Consider the following 20,717-nt stretch of genomic DNA (forward strand, 5'->3'; position numbering starts at 1 on the left):
CAGCCTTTGCAACATGGTGGAACTGCGTCTCTACAAAAAAATTTAAATTAGTCAGGCATGGTGGCACATGCCTGTGTCCCATCTACTAGGGAGGCTGAGGTGGGAGAATTGTTTGAGTCTGGGAGGTCAAGGCTGCAATGAGCTGTAATCACGCAGATACACTACACTCGAGCCTGAAGAACAGAGGGAGAACCTGTCTCAGAAAAATAGACTCAGCACGGTGGCTCATGCCTATAATCCCAGCACTTTGGAAGGCCGAGGTGGACGGGTAGATTACCTGAAGTCAGGAGTTCAAGACCAGCCTGGCCAACATGATGAAACCCAGTTCTCTAGTAATAATACAAAAACTAGCCAGGTGTTGTACTAATAATACAAATATTAGCCAGACGTTGTAGCACACGCCTGTAATCTCAGCTATTTGGGAGAATCGCCGGAGGCAGAGGTTGCAGTGAGCTGATATCTCTCTCTCTCTCTCTCTCTCTCTCTCTCTCTCTCTCTCTCCCCCCCTCCCTCCCTCCCGCTCGCTCGCTAGTCTATAGAGCTTCCTGGGAATAAGGCTTTTGTGTTTGCTAGTGAATCCTGCCCTGTTTCTCCTACCTGACACCGTGAACGCTCGCAAGATGTTTGAGTGCACGCATGAATGAACGACCAGATCCGACTGAATTCTTTTTCTTCAGAGTCTGCCTGCAGTTTCGAGTCGATGTTTCCAAAAGATGACTAAGAACACACATCTGGAGTCTGTACGTGCAAACTGGAGCAATAAAGTACTTTAGATGCGCCACTCAATAGCTACTAGAAGCCTTCATTTATAAGACTGGCGCTAGGGAAAATCTGGCCACTGTTGGGGAATACAAAGCTAACCTTTTTGGTTCCTTGTGATTCTACCTTTCCTTGGTCTAAAAGGAACCACCTTCTAGACCAAGGGCCACAAGTGGTCAATTCACTAAAACCAGCCACAGTCAGAGGCGGCTGCTTTGAATTTGTCACGCGGAGAGCGCCCTTCTCTTTGCTTCTTGCTTCCGCCGGAAGTGCCTTGTTACGGGAAGTGACGAAAGCTGGGTGGGCGCAGGGGACGGAACTATCTCTTCCTCTCCACGCGGTTAAGAATACCGGTTGGCCTGGGCAATCTGTGCTGAAGATGCCGGGAAAACTCCGTAGTGACGCTGCTTTGGAGTCAGACGCCGCAGTGAAAAAAGTGGAGACACTGCGAAAGCAAACCGAGAAGGTGAAACGGAGGGACCTGGGGCAAGGAGGGACGTTGAGTGGAGCGGAGCCCCGGGGTACTGGAGAAGTGCCTGCGCTGGGATTGTGGGAGCGCGCGGCGAGGAACAGCGAGTCCAGAGACCGGGCGTGGGTCTTAGCGGATGGTCGCCCAGGAGTGGTCGGCTCCTCGGGCAGTGGGCGCGTCGTCGGCCTGATCGAGCCAGGTTCGCCGCGCACTGACGTCTTCCTCTGAGCTTTTGGGCATCCACATGTCCTAGGAACTCTGGTAGAGAGGCCCTGTCGGAGCTCGAGAGAAGGCCGGTGTCCCACGTGGACCGTCCCCGGCGACTGGGCGCGCCTCACACAGTGCGCAGAGTTTGACATTCGGTCAGGCTCCACGTTATTGTCTAAGATTTAACTACCGGCGTGAGCGTGCGCGAAGGGAATTACAAGTTAAGTCATAGTTGGAACTGGAGGTTTAAAGTAGACTGGAGACATCATAACCTCATTTGTGCACGTGGGCGGCGTCTTTATTGCCCTTTTTTTTGTAGGGGGAGACGGAGGCTGAAGTGCGGTCTCGCGATCTCGGCTCACTGCCACCTCTGCCTCCCGGCTTCAAGCAATTCTGCCTCAGCCTCCCGAGTAGCTGGGATTATAGGTGCAAGCCACCACGCCCGTCTAATTTTTGTATTTTTAGTAGAGACGCGGTTTCTCCATGTTGATCAGGCTGGTCTCCAACTCCTGCCCTCGTGATCCACCGGGCTCGGCCTCCCAAAGTGCCAGGATTACAGGCTTGAGCCACCGCGCCCGGCTTTTAGTGACTTTTAACTTTAGTAAGGAAAGTACAATTTGTTTTCCGGTAAGCCGCCCTGAGAGAATGATGTAGTTCAGTTCTTAGTATTATATTGACTAGATTTCCCATGGAAATGTAAAGGCGTACGTTGCAGTGCTAAGTGTACATTATTTTTTTATATAGGCCAGCAGTGTGCAGTAGTTTTTTTTTTTTTTTTTTTTTTTTGAGACGGAGTTTCGCTCTTGTTGCCCAGGCTGGAGTGCAATGGCGCGATCTCGGCTCACCGCAACCTCCGCCTCCTGGGTTCAGGCAATTCTGCCTCAGCCTCCTGAGTAGCTGGGATTACAGGCATACGCCACCATGCCCAGCTAATTTTTAGTATTTTTAGTAGAGACGGGGTTTAACCATGTTGACCAGGATGGTCTCGATCTCTTGACCTCGTGATCCCCCCGCCTCGGCCTCCCAAAGTGCTGGGATTACAGGCTTGAGCCACCGCGCCCGGCCAGTGTGCAGTAGTCTTAAGCTTGACAGCCATTTGCTGCTTTGCTGTTGGCTTTCTAGTGATTTAACTTGTGACTGAGTCTCTGTTCTGAGATAAAGTCAATGAGAACAGATTGTCCTTGAACTTATATTGTACACTACTTAGAATTAACTTTCCTTGTTGGTTTCTCTGTCTTTTGATGTGGAGCTCTTACAATAGCAATATTTTAGAATTGTAGTAAGCTGCAGCAGATTTGTACTCAGGTGCAAGAAGGTAGTGGTTTCCGTTGCATCTGTCAGTGTGTTCAATTTGGCATGCTCAAATCCAGAGGTACATGACCAAACTCTGTTACATTCCAAAAGAGACCACCAAGATGGGAAACTCAGTCTCAATTTGGTGAAACCAAGGGATGAAGAAGAATAAAATTTTGGAAGGAGACTAGCTTGTTTTTCATTGGCAAGGAATTATTATTATTATTATTATTATTTTAAGACGGGGTTTCACGATGTTGGTCAGGCTGGTCTTCAACTCCCGGCCTCAGGTGATCCACCCGCCCGCCTTGGCCTCCAAAGTGCTTCGATTACAGGAGTGAGCCACCACACCTGGCCTGGGAGATTATTCTTTTTTTTTTTTTTTTTTTTTTTTGAGACGGAGTTTCGCTCTTGTTAACCCAGGCTGGAGTGCAATGGCACGATCTCGGCTCACCACAACCTCCGCCTCCTGGGTTCAGGCAATTCTCCTGCCTCAGCCTCCTGAGTAGCTGGGATTACAGGCACACGCCACCATGCCCAGCTAATTTTTTGTATTTTTAGTAGAGACGGGGTTTCACCATGTTGACCAGGCTGGTCTCGATCTCTTGACCTCGTGATCCACCCGCCTCGGCCTCCCAAAGTACTGGGATTACAGGCTTGAGCCACCGCGCCCGGCCGAGATTATTCTTAATCTTTGATTTGAGAACAGACCAGGCCTGAAGTTTCTGGGAGGCAGGGCAGATTTCAGCATAATATGTACTTCCAAGATTGTTCTGGAGCTCTGCCAGAACAGGCTTCTAAGGAGGCTACAACACGCGTCTAATTGTTTTCAGTAGTATGAAAAGGTGTAAAGGCTCAGAAAGTTCAAATAGGAGCCATAGTCATCTATCTTACTTTGTTCTGAGATGTTGCTCCTTCCATTTTCTTTTTTTTTTTGAGACAGAGTTTCACTCTTGTTACCCAGGCTGGAGTGCAATGGCACGATTTCGGCTCACCGCAACCTCCACCTCCTGGGTTCAGGGAATTCTCCTGTCTCAGCCTCCTGAGTAGCTGGGATTACAGGCACGTGCCACCATGCCCAGCTAATTTTTTGTATTTTTAGTAGAGACGGGGTTTCACCATATTGACCAGGATGGTCTCGACCTCTTGACCTCGTGATCCACCCGCCTCAACCTCCCAAAGTGCTGGGATTACAGGCTTGAGCCACAGCGCCCGGCGCTCCTTCCATTTTCTTGTAACTTATTTATTTTAAATTAAGTACATCTTTTTTACACAGGGGTGATAGACTGAGTTTTTATAGCTTTTTGGTTCATAAAGTATCTCTTTTTTTTTTTTTTTTTTTTTTGAGACAGAGTTTCGCTCTTGTTACCCAGGCTGGAGTGCAATGGCACGATCTCGGCTCACCGCAACCTCCGCCTCCTGGGTTCAAGCAGTTCTCCTGCCACAGCCTCCTGAGTAGCTGGGATTACAGGTACATGCCACCATGCCCAGCTAATGTTTTGTATTTTTAGTAGAGACAGGGTTTCACCATGTTCACCAGGATGGTCTCGATCTCTCGACCTCGTGATCCACCCGCCTCGGCCTCCCAAAGTGCTGGGATTACAGGCTTGAGCCACCGTGCCCGGCCATAAAGTATCTCTTATTTTTTGTAGAGAAGCTAGAGTGCAGTGGCATGATTATGGGTAATTGCAGCCTTGAATTCCTGGGCTCAAGCAATTCTCCCACCTCAGCCTCCAAAGTAGCTAGTAGTATAGGTGTGTGCCACTATGCCTGGCTAATTTTTAAATTTTTTATAGAGACAGAGTCTGGATATATTGCCCATTCTTGTCTGGAACTTCCAGCCTCAAGCAATCCTGCCGTGGCCTCCCAAAGTGCTGTGATTACAGGCATGAACCACTGCACCTGGCCCTAAACTGTCTTTATAGAAATTCATTTGCTCTTGTGAGATAGGCAAAGTGCAGAATTCCTGTTTTGGAGTTAGAGACCGCAGTGAGCTATGATCACACCTCTCCCACAACCTGGGTGAAAAAGAGAACTTGTCTCTTAAAAACAAACAAAAAAAATCCCTGTTGTTTTACTTGGGATTTTAGCAGGAAGAAAGAAAAGAAACCTGTTTAACACATCATCAATCTGTAGACATACATGACCTTATTCTATTGGTATTGAATTTGGACTTTCTGTATTGAGTTTGGAGCCTGTTGGAGTATCCTATGAGCTTATCCAAATCCCTTATGAAAATCTGGTTTATGGCTGGGCGCAGTGGCTCATGCCTGTAATCCCAGCAGTTTGGGAGGCTGTGGCCAGCAGATCACCTGAGGTTGGGAGTTGGAGACCAGCCTGACCAACATGGAGAAACCCTGTCTCTACTAAAAATACAATATTAGCTGCACATGCCTGTAATACCAGCTACTTGAGAGGCTGAGGCAGGAGAATCACTTGAACCTACAAAGTGGAGGTTGCAGTGAGCCGAGGTTGCTCCATTGCACTCCACCCTGGGCAACAAGAGCAAAACTTTGTCTCAAAAAAAAGAAAGAAAGAAAAAAGAAAATCTGGTTTATAGGCCAAGTGCCAAGCTCAGTGGCTCATGTAATCCTAGCAGTTTGGGAGACTGAGGTGGGTGGATTGCCTGAGCTCAGGAGTTTTGAGACCAGCCTGGGCAACATGGCAAAACTCTGCCTCTACTAAAAATACAAAAATTAGCAGGGTGTGATGGTCCACATTTGTAGTCCTGGGTGTGATGGTCCGCACTTGAGAGACTGAGGCAGGAGAATCGCTTGAAACTGGGAGGTGGAGGTTTCAATGAGCCGAGGTTGTGCCACTTCACTCCAGCCTGTGTGACAGAGTGAGACTGTCTCAAAGCAAAAAGGAAAATCTCTTTTACAACTGTTTGACCCACATGAGTTGAATAGTTACTAAGGGGCACCATTCATTTTCCAAGATAGTGAAACTATTGATACATACCTGTCTCTATAGTTAAGAAGTAATACTAGCCGGGCGCGGTGGCTCAAGCCTGTAATCCCAGCACTTTGGGAGGCCGAGGCGGGGGGATCACGAGGTCAAGAGATCGAGACCATCCTGGTCAACATGGTGAAACCCCGTCTCTACTAAAAATTAGCTGGACATGGTGGCGTGTGCCTGTAATCCCAGCTACTCAGGAGGCTGAGGTAGGAGAATTGCCTGAACCCAGGAGGCGGAGGTTGCGGTGAGCCGAGATCGCGCCATTGCACTCCAGCCTGGGTAACAAGAGCGAAACTCCGTCTCAAAAAAAAAAAAAAAAAGTAATACTAGGAAAAGGCTTACTGTTTTGATTTTTACCTTATCACAGCGTGAAACTAAAAATGTCAAAATGCCCCAAAATTGTATTTTTCAAAGTTGAAAATGATCTTGAAATAATCCAGAATTGATAAATCATGCAAATGTATAAATGCCTTATTCGTGTTTTCCTTATGAATTTTTTTAGAAAGAGAAAAAAGAGAAGCCAAAATCTAATAAGATTGAAGAGATAGCAGAAGAGGAAGAAACTATTTCCCCCAAAGCAAAAAAAGTTAAAAAGAAAGCAGAGCCTTCTGAAGTTGACATGAATTCTCCTAAATCCAAAAAGGCAAAAAAGAAAGAGGAACTATCTCAAGATGACATTTCTCCTAAAACCAAAAGTTTGAGAAAGAAAAAGGAGCCCATTGAAAAGAAAGCTGTTTCTTCTAAAACCAAAAAAGTGATAAAAAATGAGGAGCCTTCTGAGGAAGAAATAGATGCTCCTAAGCCCAAGAAGATGAAGAAAGAAAAGGAGATGAATGGAGAAACTGGAGAGAAAAGCCTCAAACTGAAGAATGGATTTCCTCATTCTGAACCTGACTGTAACCCCAGTGAAGCTGCCAGTGAAGAAAGTAACAGTGAGATAGAGCAGGTAAATTTGGACTTCATCGGGTAGAAGATAACTTTCATTGTTGTTTCAGATAAATAAGTAGGTAACTGCTATGTGTACTCTTTAATAGTAGGAGAAAATGTGATGTGTCAGCACTTCGTGGGTTGGGGGGATACCTTAGGCTGAGTGAGACTTTATCTTAAAAATTAGCATAGGACTGGGCATGGTGGCTCACTCCTGCAATCCCAACATTTGGGAGGCTGAGGTGGGCGGATCACCTTAGGTCCAGAGTTTGAGACCAGCCTGGCCAACCGTGGTGAAACACCATCCCTACTGAAAATATAAAAATTAGCCAGGAGTAGTGGTGGTGCACACCCATGATCCGAGGTAAGACAGAGTATTCTTTTTTTTTTTTTTTTTGAGATGGAGGACATGTTGGAGTGCAGTGGTGTGATTTTGCAACCTCTGCTTCTGGGTTCAAGCAATTCTACCTCAGCCTCCCCAGTAGCTCGGATTGCAGGCATGTGCCAACATGCCTGAGTAATTTTTTGTATTTTTAGTAGAGGCGGGGTTTCACCGTGTTGGCCAGGCTGGTCTGGAACACCCAACCTCAGATGGTCTGTCCACCTTGGCCTTCCAAAGTGCTGGGACCACAAGTGTGAGCCATTGTGCCCAGCGGACTCTGTCTTAAAAAAAAAAAAAAGGTGTTAGAATACCTCGTTTTCAAATACGCAGATAGTCTTTAAGCTTAGGGAGAGTCTTGGTCTGCTTATTTGCAAGTCAGTCATGAACAGAAGAGATACAGTTGTGCACATGGACCCTAGTTTCCCTCTGAGGGGTTTAACCAAATAAATAATAATTAATTAGAATCCCTGAAAAGGTTGATTACAGAAGTCTTTTTGATTAGGCCATTAATTAATCATCCTGGAGTTGAACAGGATGATAAAATGTCTGTCCAGAACCTAATTCTATTACCTTTCAGGAACTGAGTCATGAAAGAAAAATACTAGTTGTATTTAAAAAAAATTTTTTTTTTTTAGACATGGGATCTTGCTGTGTGGCCCAGGCTGGTCTAAAAGTGATAATCTTAACCAGTTTTTAGCTGGTCTAAAAACTTCTGGCCTCAAGCGATAATCTCACCTCACCTAACCTCCTGAGTAGCTGGGATTACAGGCACAAGCCAACACACCCAACTGAAAAATACTAATTCTAGTAAATTTTCTTTTTGCTGTAGATCATGGTCAACATTTGTAATTTTTTTTTCCTGATTATAAAAAATATGTGATCCAGAGAAAACAGAAAGTGTAGACATTTTGCAAAAAGAAATGTTTCCTGGAATTTCATCATTCAGTAACTATTAATACCTGTACTTTTCAAGTACAGAATTAATCTTGTTAATTTTTCGTGTTTCCTTTTAGTACTTTTAATATATGCATCTATTATTTTTAATTAGGATTGTACCATGCAATCTTATATCTTGACTTTTCTGTTTCTATCGAAGCATTTTCCTCATTAAGTATGTTCCATGGTCACATAATCCTTATAAATGTCTTGAAATCTACTTACGACTTTTATCGAGCATTCAGATTTCTTACCATCAAATAATGCCACAGTGACTGCTACTTCATAAACGTTTGCTTGTTTTCTATGGGTGTACATACAAGAGATGCTGCTTTGGAAGAGAGCTAATGACATTTTAAGAGTATAGTGTTGATTATGGTTATGGAGCAGCTCTTAGCTGAGACTGAATCTGCTTTTACTAGTCACACGTAATATACCCAGTATATATTTGCCTCAGATTTTTCTTTTGTTAGGGTTTTATAGATTGACAATGTTTCCTTTTCAGATTTTGATTTACCTGTTAAGGTTTCTGTGCCTTTTGGTCGATTTTTAAACTGATGTGTTTAGAATTGCTTTAGGATAGCTTGTTTTGTTTGTTTCTCCGAAGATTCTCTGTATTAATTTGTGTAAGTAATTATTGATTTCTTTCTGTGGCCCTTTACTTGATAGGAAATACCTGTGGAACAAAAAGAAGGTGCTTTCTCTAATTTTCCCATATCTGAAGAAACCATTAAGCTTCTCAAAGGTAATATTCTTGGAAATATTGTATGATGTTAGAAATTTTTTTTTTGAGATGGAGTCTTGCTCTGTTGCCAGGCTGGAGTGCAGTGGTGTCATCTCGGCTCACTGCTACCTCCACCCTCTGGGTTCAAGTGATTCTATTGCCTCAGCTTCCCCAGTAGCTGGGACTATAGGTGTACCACCATGCTCAGCGTTTTTTTTTTTTTTTTGAGACGGAGTCTTGCCCTGTCACGCAGGCTGCAGTGCAGTGGTGCAATCGTGGCTCACTGTGACCTCTGCCTCTCCAGTGTAAGCAATCCTCAGCCTCCCAAGTAGCTGGAACTACAAGCAGTCACCACTATGCCTGGCTAATTTTTTGTATTTTTAGTAGAGACGGGGTTTCACCATGTTAACCAGGATGGTCTCCATTTCCTGACCTTGTGATCTGCCCACCTCGGCCTCCCAAAGTGCTGGGATTACAGGCATGAGCCACCATGCCTGGCCTAATTTTTGTATTTTTAGTAGAGACAGGGTTTCACCATATTGGCCAGGATGGTCTTGATCGCTTGACCTCATGATCTGTTCATCTTAGCCTCCCAAAGTGCTGAGATTACAGGTGTGAGTCACTGCGTCTGGCCAAATATATTATTTTAACAGGAAGCACTCCGCTGTTTTTGTTAAGATGAACCCAGAATGTATTCTTATTGTAGGGTGATATATGCAATCATATAATGAAGTATGCCTATATAGTCAGTATAGTACTGTAGTAGTGATGGTCCTTCATGCCTCTTAAATAAGTGGTTAAAACTTCTTCAGCCCCTCTCTGGTGGCTCACACCTGTAATTGATTGAGGCCAGGTGTTTGAGATCAGCCTGGGCAACATAGCAAGAACCTGTCCCTACAAAAAGTTTAAAAATTAGCCAGGCACATGGTGACACACATCTATAGTCTTAGCTACTCCAGACGCTGAGGAAGGAGGATCACTTGAGCCTGGGAGTTCATGGCTGTAGTGAAAAGTATTTAATACAGTATGTATTCAGAAGTATAATGACTAATGGTGCCGGTGAAATGAAGCAATCATGTGATGCCATGTTAATGTTTTGTTTATCTCTTTCACTTCTGAGGCATCTCTAGGTTAATGATGCCAGCCTGACCCAGAATTCTATTTAATAATCTGCTTCTGAACTAGCTGACTAGTCAGTTGCTCAAGTAGGTGCTTCCTAAATTAGGAGCAGCACAGTTGGATTGTGAAGCACCAGACTTTCAGGCTTATGAATAAGACTTAAAATATTTACTATAATTGGGTGCTTTAAATTTTGTTGATATTTTTCAGTCAAGCAAATTCCTTACTATCAATATTTTTGAGCCAGGTATGATGGCTTGCACCTGTAATCCCAGCTGTCCATCAGGCTGAGGCAGGAGGATCACTTGAGCCCAGGAGTTTAAGGCTGCAAGTGAGTTATGATCACACCACTGTACTCCAGCCTGGGTCTTAAAATATGTATTTTTGAGCCTAACTTTGTAGCTGTTGACCAGAAGGTAGATTCCTTAATTCTGCAGGACCAGAAGCATGAGTAGTATACTTCAATATGTGAGTATGGCTAATATTTTAAGAATTGCAGTGTGAGATAACACAGTTAATTTGTTCACAGGCCGAGGAGTGACCTTCCTATTTCCTATACAAGCAAAGACATTCCATCATGTTTACAGCGGGAAGGACTTAATTGCACAGGCGCGGACAGGAACTGGGAAGACATTCTCCTTTGCTATCCCTTTGATTGAGAAACTTCTTGGGGAACTGCAAGACAGGAAAAGAGGCCGTCCCCCTCAGGTAACTGTCTTAAATATAAGGGCTGTCAATCGGCACAGGAAAAAATACTGCTTAGGCATTGATTGCATACCCTACTATTTTTTATTGAGTTCTTATTGTCACCCATTGTGTTTACTGTGGATCTTTATGTGAAAGTAATCCAGGATAATTCTTTTATGTTTAATAATTAAGATATACAGACCATTCTCTGCATATTTAATTATTTTAATCTTCCCCACGGTTTTGATCATCTATATTATTAATGCTCATCATATTTCCTTCAAACCATTAGATGTCCCTGGGACTCATAGCTTTGGTTAAGTGTCTGACCATTTTTGCCTAGATGGAGAAAGCATTTTTAGTAGAAAAGCATCAATGGAAGGCAGGGCAAGTCAGAGAGGTGAAAAGGCCAAGCCTCCATGTTAGGGTGAGTTCATCAGGCTCATTTCTAGAGAACTTGACATTTGACAAACTTTAACCTCTCTGAAATGACTGTAAATGCCCATGTTGTCACTTTGGCTGTGGGTTCTTGCAGTTGTTTTTCTGGCGTAACCTCAGTTCCTCATTGGTCTTCCAGTGTCCATGCTCCCGCTTCATTGATTTGTTTACTTCGATATCCCTAACATCCAGAATAGTGCTTGGCAATTAGTAGGTAGTCATTAAATATTTTTTAGATGAATGTATTAGGTGTTCTTGAATAATATTTGTTTCATGCAATTCATTATTCTATTTTGAGGACCTCCTGTAGCTGTTTTTATCTTTTTCTTTCTTTCTTTTTTTTTCTTTTTCCTTTTTTTTTTGAGAAAGAGTCTCATGCTGTCACCCAGGCTGGAGTGCAGTGGCACAATTTCCGTTGACTGTAACCTCTGCTTCCCAGGTTCAAGCGATTCTCCTGCCTCAACCTCCCGAGTAGCTGGGATTACATATGTGCGCCATCATGCCCGGCTAATTTTTGTATTTTTAGTAAAGATGGGGTTTCACCATGTTGGCCAGGATGGGTTTGAACTCCTGACCTAAAGTGAGCTGCCCACCTTGCCCTCCCAAAGTGCTCGGATTGTAGGCATGAGCCAGTGTACCTGGCCAGCAGTTTCATGTTATATATCCTATTAGATCATACTCATACTACTCTGGGATTCAAAGCCCCTTGCATTGTTGGCTCTACCTTACTTGCCTGAGTTTGTTCTACTTCAAATTCTCTCTACTGTAGAGGTTAAAACTATAGGTTTTGGAGCCCAATTGCTTGAAGGCTCTGTTCCTTCTTAGCCTTTGGGATTTAGTCTAGTTATTTACCCTCTAATACCTAGCTCAAAAGATTGTGAGAAGTAAATCAGAATAATACATAAAAAATTTAGGCCGGGCGCAGTGGCTCAAGCCTGTAATCCCAGCACTTTGGGAGGCCGAGGCGGGTGGATCACGAGGTCAAGAGATCGAGACCATCCTGGTCAACAAGGTGAAACCCCGTCTCTACTAAAAATACAAAAAGTTAGCTGGGCATGGTGGTGCATGCCTGTAATCCCAGCTACTCAGGAGGCTGAGGCAGGAGAATTGCCTGAACCCAGGAGGTGGAGGTTGTGGTGAGCCGAGATCGTGCCATTGCACTCCAGCCTGGGTAACAACAGCGAAACTCCGTCTCGAAAAAAAAAAAAAAAATTAGTAGAGTCTAAACTCTCTTAGACTAAAATATTAGCTAGTGTTGCCGTCATCATCAGTGTTACCCCTCGTTCAAGTCGTTGTTTTCCTACGGTGCTGTTCTTTAAGGACTAGATTAAGAAATACTACACAGTAATTTGAATTCAATTATTTTTCTTTATCAGGTACTGGTTCTTGCACCTACAAGAGAGTTGGCAAATCAAGTAAGCAAAGACTTCAGTGACATCACAAAAAAGCTGTCAGTGGCTTGTTTTTATGGTGGAACTCCCTATGGAGCTCAATGTGAGTATATTCAAAAATGAGGGAAGGATATTGGATGCATTGTTGGCTGCTCTGATTGGATTTCTTTTAACCTTGACATCTAGCTTCTTTACATGGGATAGTAGTTTATGGGGATTTTCTTTTGCCATTGTCTCAATGTGGTCAAGAACATGATCCCGTATGATGATGGGCAAATCCTGTATGTGGTTCCTAGGACTTTTACTTACTTATATTTATCTAGGGGCTACAGAGGTAACTTAATTGAACCCAAAAAGACAGTTCATTTGGGTTCTAGGAAATAGGAAGTTAGAATTCAAGGTTACTCTTATCTGTCAGTACCTTGGGTCTGTCCTCTTTCTGCATGGCAAACTTTTTTCCTTGGGGCTCAAGGGCCATATGTTACAGTCACTGCTCTTGTATTTCATTACTTCCCAGTTCAAGGCCTTGGAGCTTTATTATGTAGAGCAGATGTATAAATTAGGAAGGGATTTAGGAAATTAAAAAATATAATGGTTTTAGTACACAGTCTTATGATGATTTCTTTCCAGCTTTGGCAGAATAAACTTAGGGTTTGGCACCAGAAAGGCTTGAATTTAGACTCTGCTCACAGAGTAGCTATTGTGTTCAGTAACTTAATTTTTCTGTGCTTTAGTTTCCTCACCTATAGAAAAAGATTACTAAACCCACCCTGCAGTGCTTAGTGTTATTCGTAGACCAGTGACAGTATGAATAATACTAGGCACTTTACGTACGTTGTATTGAGTCTACAGCGGCTCAGTACAAAGCCAAATTATCATCATCTCATCCCAGTTGTATTTCATTTTTCCAAATGTCTTTGGAATATTTTCCCTTTCATTATGTCTCATCCTCTCTACACCTGTTTACTTTATAGAAAGTTCCTATTTCTGTAAGATTCTTATTCGTACCAAGGAAGTAATTGCTGTTTATTCTTTTCTTTTCTTTTCTTTTCTTTTTTTTTTTTTTCCGAGACAGAGCCTTGCTCTGTCACCCAGGCTGGAGTGCAGTGGTGTGATCTTGGCCTACTGCAACCTCCGCGTCCTGGGTTCAAGTGATGCTCCTGCCTCAGCCTCCCGAGTAGCTGGGACTACAGGCATGCGCCACCATGCCCGGCTAATTTTTGTATTTGTAGTAGAGACGGGGTTTCACCATATTGGCTAGGCTGGTCTCAAACTCCTGACCTCCTCATCTGCCCGCCTTAGCCTCCCAAAGTGGTGGGATTACAGGTGTGAACCACCTTGCATGGCCGGAAGTAGTATCTTTCCTGGTACTGTCATCCTCCAGTAGTGCATATTTCTTTTATGTTACTTTGTATACTAGACTATCACTGGTAATGTTTTTTCCGCTAGATTAGGAGTGCCATAACTTTTATGATTATTACTTAGCATATTACTTTGTACTTCTGCGTATTTAACAAATATTTTAAAATAACAGTAGAGTTAACTGTGGTACCCCAAACTGATAAAGGGACTCACTAAAAACCCAGCAAATCTTGTCATTGTTTTTTATAGTTGAACGCATGAGGAATGGGATTGATATCTTGGTTGGGACACCAGGTCGTATCAAAGACCACATACAGAATGGCAAACTAGATCTCACCAAACTTAAGCATGTTGTCCTGGATGAAGTTGACCAGATGTTGGATATGGGATTTGCTGATCAAGTGGAAGAGATTTTAAGTGTGGCATACAAGAAAGGTAAACCACAAATTCAAGAAGCTGTTAAAAAGGACCAAAGGAAGGGTGGTAACTAAATAGTTGTCTTCTTTTGAGATGAAGTCTCACTCTGTCACCCCAGGTGGAGTGTGGTGGCGCGATCTTGGCTTACTGTAACCTCCGCCTCTCAGGTTCAAGTGATTCTCCTGTCTCAGCATCGCGAGTAGCTGGGATTACAGGCACTCACCAATTTTTTTTTGTATTTTTAGTAGAGACAAGGTTTCACCATGTTGGCCAGGTTGGTCTTGAACTTCTGACCTCAACCCTCCTCAGCCTCCCAATGTGCTGAAATTACAGGCGTGAGCCATTGCTCCTGCTTTTTTTTTTTCTTCCTTCCTTCCTTCCTTTTTTCCTTCCTTTCTTTCTTTCTTTCTTTTTCTTTTTCTTTTTTCTTTCTTTCTCTTTTCTTTTCTTTTCTTTTCTTTTTCTTTTTTCTTTCTTTCTCTTTTCTTTTCTTTTCTTTTCTTTTTTTTTTTTTTTTTTTTTTTGAGGCAGAATCTCACTCTGTTACCCAGCCTGGAGTCTGGTGGCGTAGTCTCTGCTCACTGTAACCTGTCTCCTGGGTTCAAGCGACTCTTGTGTCTTGGCCACCGAGTAGCTGGGATTACAGGCACCTCCCACCACAGGCTAATTTTGTATTTTTAGTAGAGATGGGGTTTTGCTATGTTACCCAGGCTGGTCTCAAACTTCCAGCCACAAGTGATCCTCCTGGCTCGCCCTTCCAAAGTGCTGGGATTAGAGGCTTGAGCCACTACACCTGGCCTAGTGACTAATTGGTTTTCTAAGAGATGAATAAAGCCTTGGGTAATCGGAAGGGGACTTATTTTATCTAGAAACTTGGATTTGTTTTGTTTCTTCATGTAATTACTCCTGGAATAAAGCTGGTGAGGAAAAGTCATGATTTATCAGGTAACTACAATGGGGAAAACTTGGGAAAGTAAAAGCAGAAACATACCATCTTCTATCAGTCTTGATGTGGTCTGCTTTTGGTGTATTCCTGACATTTTGCATTTTATTATGTATATGTGTTGATTATATTCTGACTATATGTATAAAAATTCAGCAAAAATAATGTTCGAATTGGTTGACCATTATTTAATTCTACCATCTGCCTATTTTGATTTTTATTCAATATAAATAATTCTGTTTAGTCACTTTTATGCAGATAGCTTCTCACCACAATATCTGGAATTGGTATTGGTTCTTTTCTTTTTTTCGAGACAGGGTCTTATTCTGTCACCCAGGCTCTAGTACAGTGACGGGATATTGGCTCATTGCAACCTTTGTTTCCCAGGTTCAAGCGATCTTCTGAATAGCTGGGACCATAGGCAGTCTGCCACCATGCCCAGCTAATTTTTCTGTTTTTTTTTTTTTTTTTTGTAGAAATGGGATTTCACCATGCTGCCCAGGCTGGTCTCGAACTCCTGGGCTCAAGTGATCTCCCTCCCACCTTGGCTTCCCAAAGTGCTGGGATTACAGGTGTGAGCCACCACAGCTACCCTTTAAAAAATTTTTAAGATAGGCTCTTACCCTGTCATTTAGGCTGGAATACAGTGGCACCATCATAGCATCCCCGAACTCCTGAGCCTCACCTTCTTGAGTAGCTGGGACTATAGGTGTGTGCCACCATGCCTAGCTAATGTTTTTATTATTCATAGAGACAGGGTCTCACTGTGTGTTGCCCAGGCTTGTCTTGATTCCTGGCCTCAAGTGAACCTCTATCTCTGAAAGCATTGGAATTACAGGAATGGCCTGGGATTGGTTCTTTAGAATAGATTTCCAGAGTGGAATTACTGAGTTTAAAAGTGTAAATAGTACATGCTCCTCAGTATACGTTGTAAAATTGCTCTGCAAAAGGGTTCCACCACACTTTTATATGGAATGTTTGAGGATGTGATGGCACTCTTAGGTATAAACAAACAAACAAAAAATAGTAGCTGGACTCAACGATTGGACAAGAATTCTAAATTCATAAAATGTTGAGAATGGAAATCTGAGGATAGATTTTGTTTGTAATTCAAAAGCCTAATGGTCAGAAAGCAAAATAGGTTTAAAGTACTTTCCCTATTTTAAGGATCTTTCACATAAATTACCCAGCAGTATTCCTTTGCCTGTGGGGAAACCTCTGTCTTCCAGTTTTGTGTCCTCTGTGCCTGACTTGGCCTCAGGTGCTGATGAACGTTGATGGACTGTGGAAGTACTAGGTTATGTAGAATACTATGTAGGCTTGTTTGGATTATTCATACTGACTTTTTTTTCCCCCTCCTCAAAGATTCTGAAGATAATCCCCAAACATTGCTTTTTTCTGCAACTTGCCCTCATTGGGTATTTAATGTTGCCAAGAAATACATGAAATCTACATATGAACAGGTGGACCTGATTGGTAAAAAGACTCAGAAAACAGCAATAACTGTGGAGGTAAATTATTTACTTAGTTGCCAGAATATAAAATTGTAGATATTTTTTCTTGTCTGTTAATATTAAGACTGGCAAATAGTCTTTTCCAGATAAATACTAAATCCATGTGAAATGCTAAGGAATGATATTTCTATTTGAGCTGCATCTGATACTTGTGTTTTAAAAATTTTATCATTTGGTGGTCTGATTTCATTTCAGAGTCATACGGAACTTAAATCTATCTGAATTATGTAAACATAAAGAAATCACACTTAAAATTTAAACATTAGAGGGCAGCAGAGAAACCTAGTGTTTTGTGTTGTAGCTTAAAAGTGTTGAAGCTTAAAATTTCACCTTCAGTTCTGCTACTTAGATGAATTAATTTCACTGAGGAACAGACCTGTACATTAACCTACTACAAATTGCATTTTTAAGTAAATGAAAGGGCAAAACGTACAGAAACTTTTTGGTTATTTGGTTTCCTGTAGAAAACTAGGGAAGGCATTTCTTTTCCCACATTTTCCTGGTTGTCAGAAAATAAAGAAGTTAGATGTTCTTTGAAGAAAGGGGAGAGGCATTGGGAGATGGACAGATCTTGTTACTTTATGCTTTAATGGCTTATTTAGGTTTTTTTCTCTCAGCATTGGTGGCTGCAGATAGCTCTTATCAGGCTTGAGTAGTTGTTTCCAGGAGCGAGACATTAGACCATTCGTGTTGTGCTCACTGGTCATTGTGTTGTGATTTTAGTTTCCAGCCAAGCTTTACTAAATAGATTTAGTTTTTTTCTTCTTCTCATATAAGCATCTGGCTATTAAGTGCCACTGGACTCAGAGGGCAGCAGTTATTGGGGATGTCATCCGAGTATATAGTGGTCATCAAGGACGTACTATCATCTTTTGTGAAACCAAGAAAGAAGCCCAGGAGCTGTCCCAGAATTCGGCTATAAAGCAGGTTGGTCCTTCCCCTTATGCCAGCAAAGCTGGGGATATCAATAAATCTTCATTTTAGGCATACCTGTTCTTGGTCTGATTTTCATTCATTCAATGACTACCAGTTTATTTTAGTTTAGAAACGAGGCAGAGTTTCACTCTGTCACCCAGGCTGGAGTGCAGTGGTGCAATCTGGACTCACTGCAGCCTCTGCCTCCTGGGTTCAAGTGATTCTCTCACCTCAGCCTCCTGAGTAGCTGGGATTACAGGTGGGCACCATCATGCCTGGTTAATTTTTATATTTTTAGTAGATAAGGGGTTTCACCGTGTTGGCCAGACTAGTCTGAAACTCTTGACCTCAAATGATCCACCTGTCTTGGCCTCCCAAATTGCTGGGATTGTAGACATGAGCCACTGTGCCTGGCCTACTTGATTTTGAGACAGGGTCTCATTCCCTTTGCCTAGACTGAAATGAAGTGGTGTGACCTTGGCTCACTGTAGCCTCACCTCCAGGTAGCGTGCACCATCATACCTGCTAATTTTTTTTTCCTGGATGGTGTTTTATTATTGAGATATAATTCATGGGGCACATAACTTACCATTTTACAATGTACAGTTCAGTGGCTTTTAGCATAATCATGAGGTTGTGCCACAGTCACTACTATCTAATTGGGAAGACTTGTTTTCAGGTGTGCATGTGAGGATGTACAGGTCTATTACACAGGTAAACGTGTGCCATGGTGGTTTGCTGTGTAGATAATCCCATAACCTAGGTATTAAGCCCAGCATTTATTAGTTAGGCTATCTGATACTCTTACCACCCACCTCCACTGGCTAATTTTTTTTTTTTTTTTGGAAGAGACCAAGTCTTGCTGGGTTGCCCAGGCTGTTCTCAAACTCCAGGCCCAAACAATCTGCCTCTCTGGGCCTCCCAAAGTGTATGAGCCACTGCATCTGGCCTCACTTCTTTCAGCTAATGGTTAGAGTGTACATGTTAGAGCTCACCTAATCTGTCATGGCATCTCATGGTACAAATGAGGAAAGGGTGGCTCAGACCTAAGGTTATAATGACAGATAGTTTTGATCGCTCCTGTCTGATATTCTCAACTTAAGTAAGTAAAGTTGGATACAGCTGGAATTGATGATTGCAGATTTGGAAATAATATTGAGGCTTATCCATTCAAGACACATTTTCCCCTTTGTAATATTTTCAACAGGCATATCCAAAATGTGAATGTGTTTTACAGGCCTAATTCATGATGAGAAAAAGCATTGTTGGATCTGGTGTTCTTACGTCCGTTTATTTATTTGGCAGGATGCCCAGTCATTGCATGGAGACATTCCACAGAAACAAAGGGAAATTACCCTGAAAGGGTTTAGAAATGGTAGTTTTGGAGTTTTAGTGGCAACCAATGTCGCTGCACGTGGGTTAGACATCCCTGAGGTTGATTTGGTTATACAAAGCTCTCCACCAAAGGTATGTATTTTATGCATAGATTTTATTTTGTTTTGTTTCTTTGGGGTATAAACAAATTGGAAATTGTATTATTTACTTGCATATCATTAGCATATTAATAACTATCTTTTGAGTGCTGGGATGCTAAGGGTGATTTTTATAATGTACTTGTTATGAGACCTTCCCCTCAGAACTGACATTAGAATGAAGTGCAGTCAGTGGACAGAAGTTCAAAAGGTGACTTTTGGGATGTAGTGTGATTTTTGAGCCAAACCTTGAAGATGGGTGAAGGACTTAGATGGGATAGGGGTAAGTAAGATGGATAAATGCATGAGCCTAGAGGACATGGGAGTGTGACTACTGGAAGATTGAAAATTGGAATTACATATATACCTCTAATGGATGAACACTATTTAGACAATGCTTTTTGTAAATTTGCCTACAGGACAGGGACCATTGTTGTTTTAAAAATTGCCAGAGATCTTTAAATTGAAGTGCTAAAGGACCTTCTCCCTCATGCCCCCAGGTATATAAGCACAATTGCTGGTGTTCACTGACCTGCATAGGTTCACTGACCTGCTGCTCAGGTGTTTGTCTCTTTTTTTGGTTTAGTGTCACTCATGTATTTTACTTCAATAGGATGTAGAGTCCTACATTCATCGATCTGGGCGGACGGGCAGAGCTGGAAGGACGGGGGTGTGCATCTGCTTTTATCAGCATAAGGAAGAATATCAATTGGTACAAGTGGAGCAAAAAGCGGTAAAACTATTATTCTTACCTTTCATTCAGCAAATGTTGAGTTCTAAAGTCAGTCTTTGGTTTCTTTAATTTTTGTCCACTTTAAAATATATATATGTTTTTTTCTAGTGTGTGGCCATGACTGAAAGCTTATTGTTAGGTACATATGCTGTCCTGGGATAAAGGGCCCATTTTGAAGTAACTCTGCTGTTGAAAACAGTGGTTTTGTTTTCATATGTTTGACAGGCGGTTTTCAGACGATAATATGAACCAGATTGGGGGCTATAGGAATTGCTTGAAAATCAAATGAAGGAGAGTATATCAGAAGGATAAAGGGGAGAAGAGACTAATTTTTCCTCCAGAAGAATTGGAATAGTGTATGTAGATACTTGCCCCTTCAGAAACTTAACTTGTCTCCTTCCTCTTGAATGGACTGCACTTAGTGACTTGATTTCAAAGACTAGAGTAAGGTAGGGAGTGAGGATTTTACAGTGGAGAGATGAACAAACACTGCCTGCGCCGGGTGATTGTGGGTCACATCATCAGTGACAGGCACATAGGCATGTTCCTCTGATAGAGGTGGTGAGGTGAACATTCACCTCCAGTATTCTCCCCCAAATGTATAACCCTGAGCATGAGGAAAATACCAGACAACCTCAAATTGAGGGACATTTTACAAAACCTTTGACCAGCACTCCTTAAAACTGTTAAAAGTCTTGAAAAACAAGGACAGACAGACATGGAATAAAGTCTGGCGTTCAGTTAATAGTTTAGCAATGTTGGTTTCTTAGTTGAAACAAATATACCATAGCAGGGTAAGGTGTACACAATAGTAGAAACCTGGAGCTCTCTCTACTATCTTTGTAGCTTTTCTGTAAATCTGAAATTAAAAGTTCATTTTTAAATGTAATAAATTCATTTAGTCTATATTAAAAAATTAGAGGACTACTAATCTTATTGGAAACAGTTGATGTCCATTGCACATTAAACTGTAATTCATTTTCTTGTAGGGAATTAAGTTCAAACGAATAGGTATTCCTTCTGCAACAGAAATAATAAAAGCTTCCAGCAAAGATGCCATCAGGTATGTTC

The 20,717-nt window shown here is 42.2% G+C and overlaps 1 protein-coding gene across 1 annotated transcript in view; it reads left to right on the forward strand.

Annotated features, from left to right (window-relative positions):
- The first annotated feature begins 1,041 nt into the window (after nt 1–1,041).
- The window catches only part of DDX21 (DExD-box helicase 21), a 30,146-nt gene continuing 10,470 nt past the window's right edge, over nt 1,042–20,717 (forward strand). The window contains exons 1-11 of the mRNA XM_039477959.2: nt 1,042–1,225; nt 6,189–6,632; nt 8,601–8,676; nt 10,304–10,482; nt 12,276–12,393; nt 13,902–14,087; nt 16,378–16,523; nt 17,304–17,453; nt 18,747–18,908; nt 19,527–19,646; nt 20,636–20,709. Of these exons, the coding sequence (XP_039333893.1) occupies nt 1,139–1,225; nt 6,189–6,632; nt 8,601–8,676; nt 10,304–10,482; nt 12,276–12,393; nt 13,902–14,087; nt 16,378–16,523; nt 17,304–17,453; nt 18,747–18,908; nt 19,527–19,646; nt 20,636–20,709 (1,742 nt within the window). The 5' untranslated portion in view covers nt 1,042–1,138. The remainder of the gene's footprint in view (nt 1,226–6,188; nt 6,633–8,600; nt 8,677–10,303; nt 10,483–12,275; nt 12,394–13,901; nt 14,088–16,377; nt 16,524–17,303; nt 17,454–18,746; nt 18,909–19,526; nt 19,647–20,635; nt 20,710–20,717) is intronic.

The sequence above is a fragment of the Saimiri boliviensis genome, chromosome 12, assembly GCF_048565385.1.
Source record: "Saimiri boliviensis isolate mSaiBol1 chromosome 12, mSaiBol1.pri, whole genome shotgun sequence".
NCBI lineage: Eukaryota > Metazoa > Chordata > Mammalia > Primates > Cebidae > Saimiri > Saimiri boliviensis.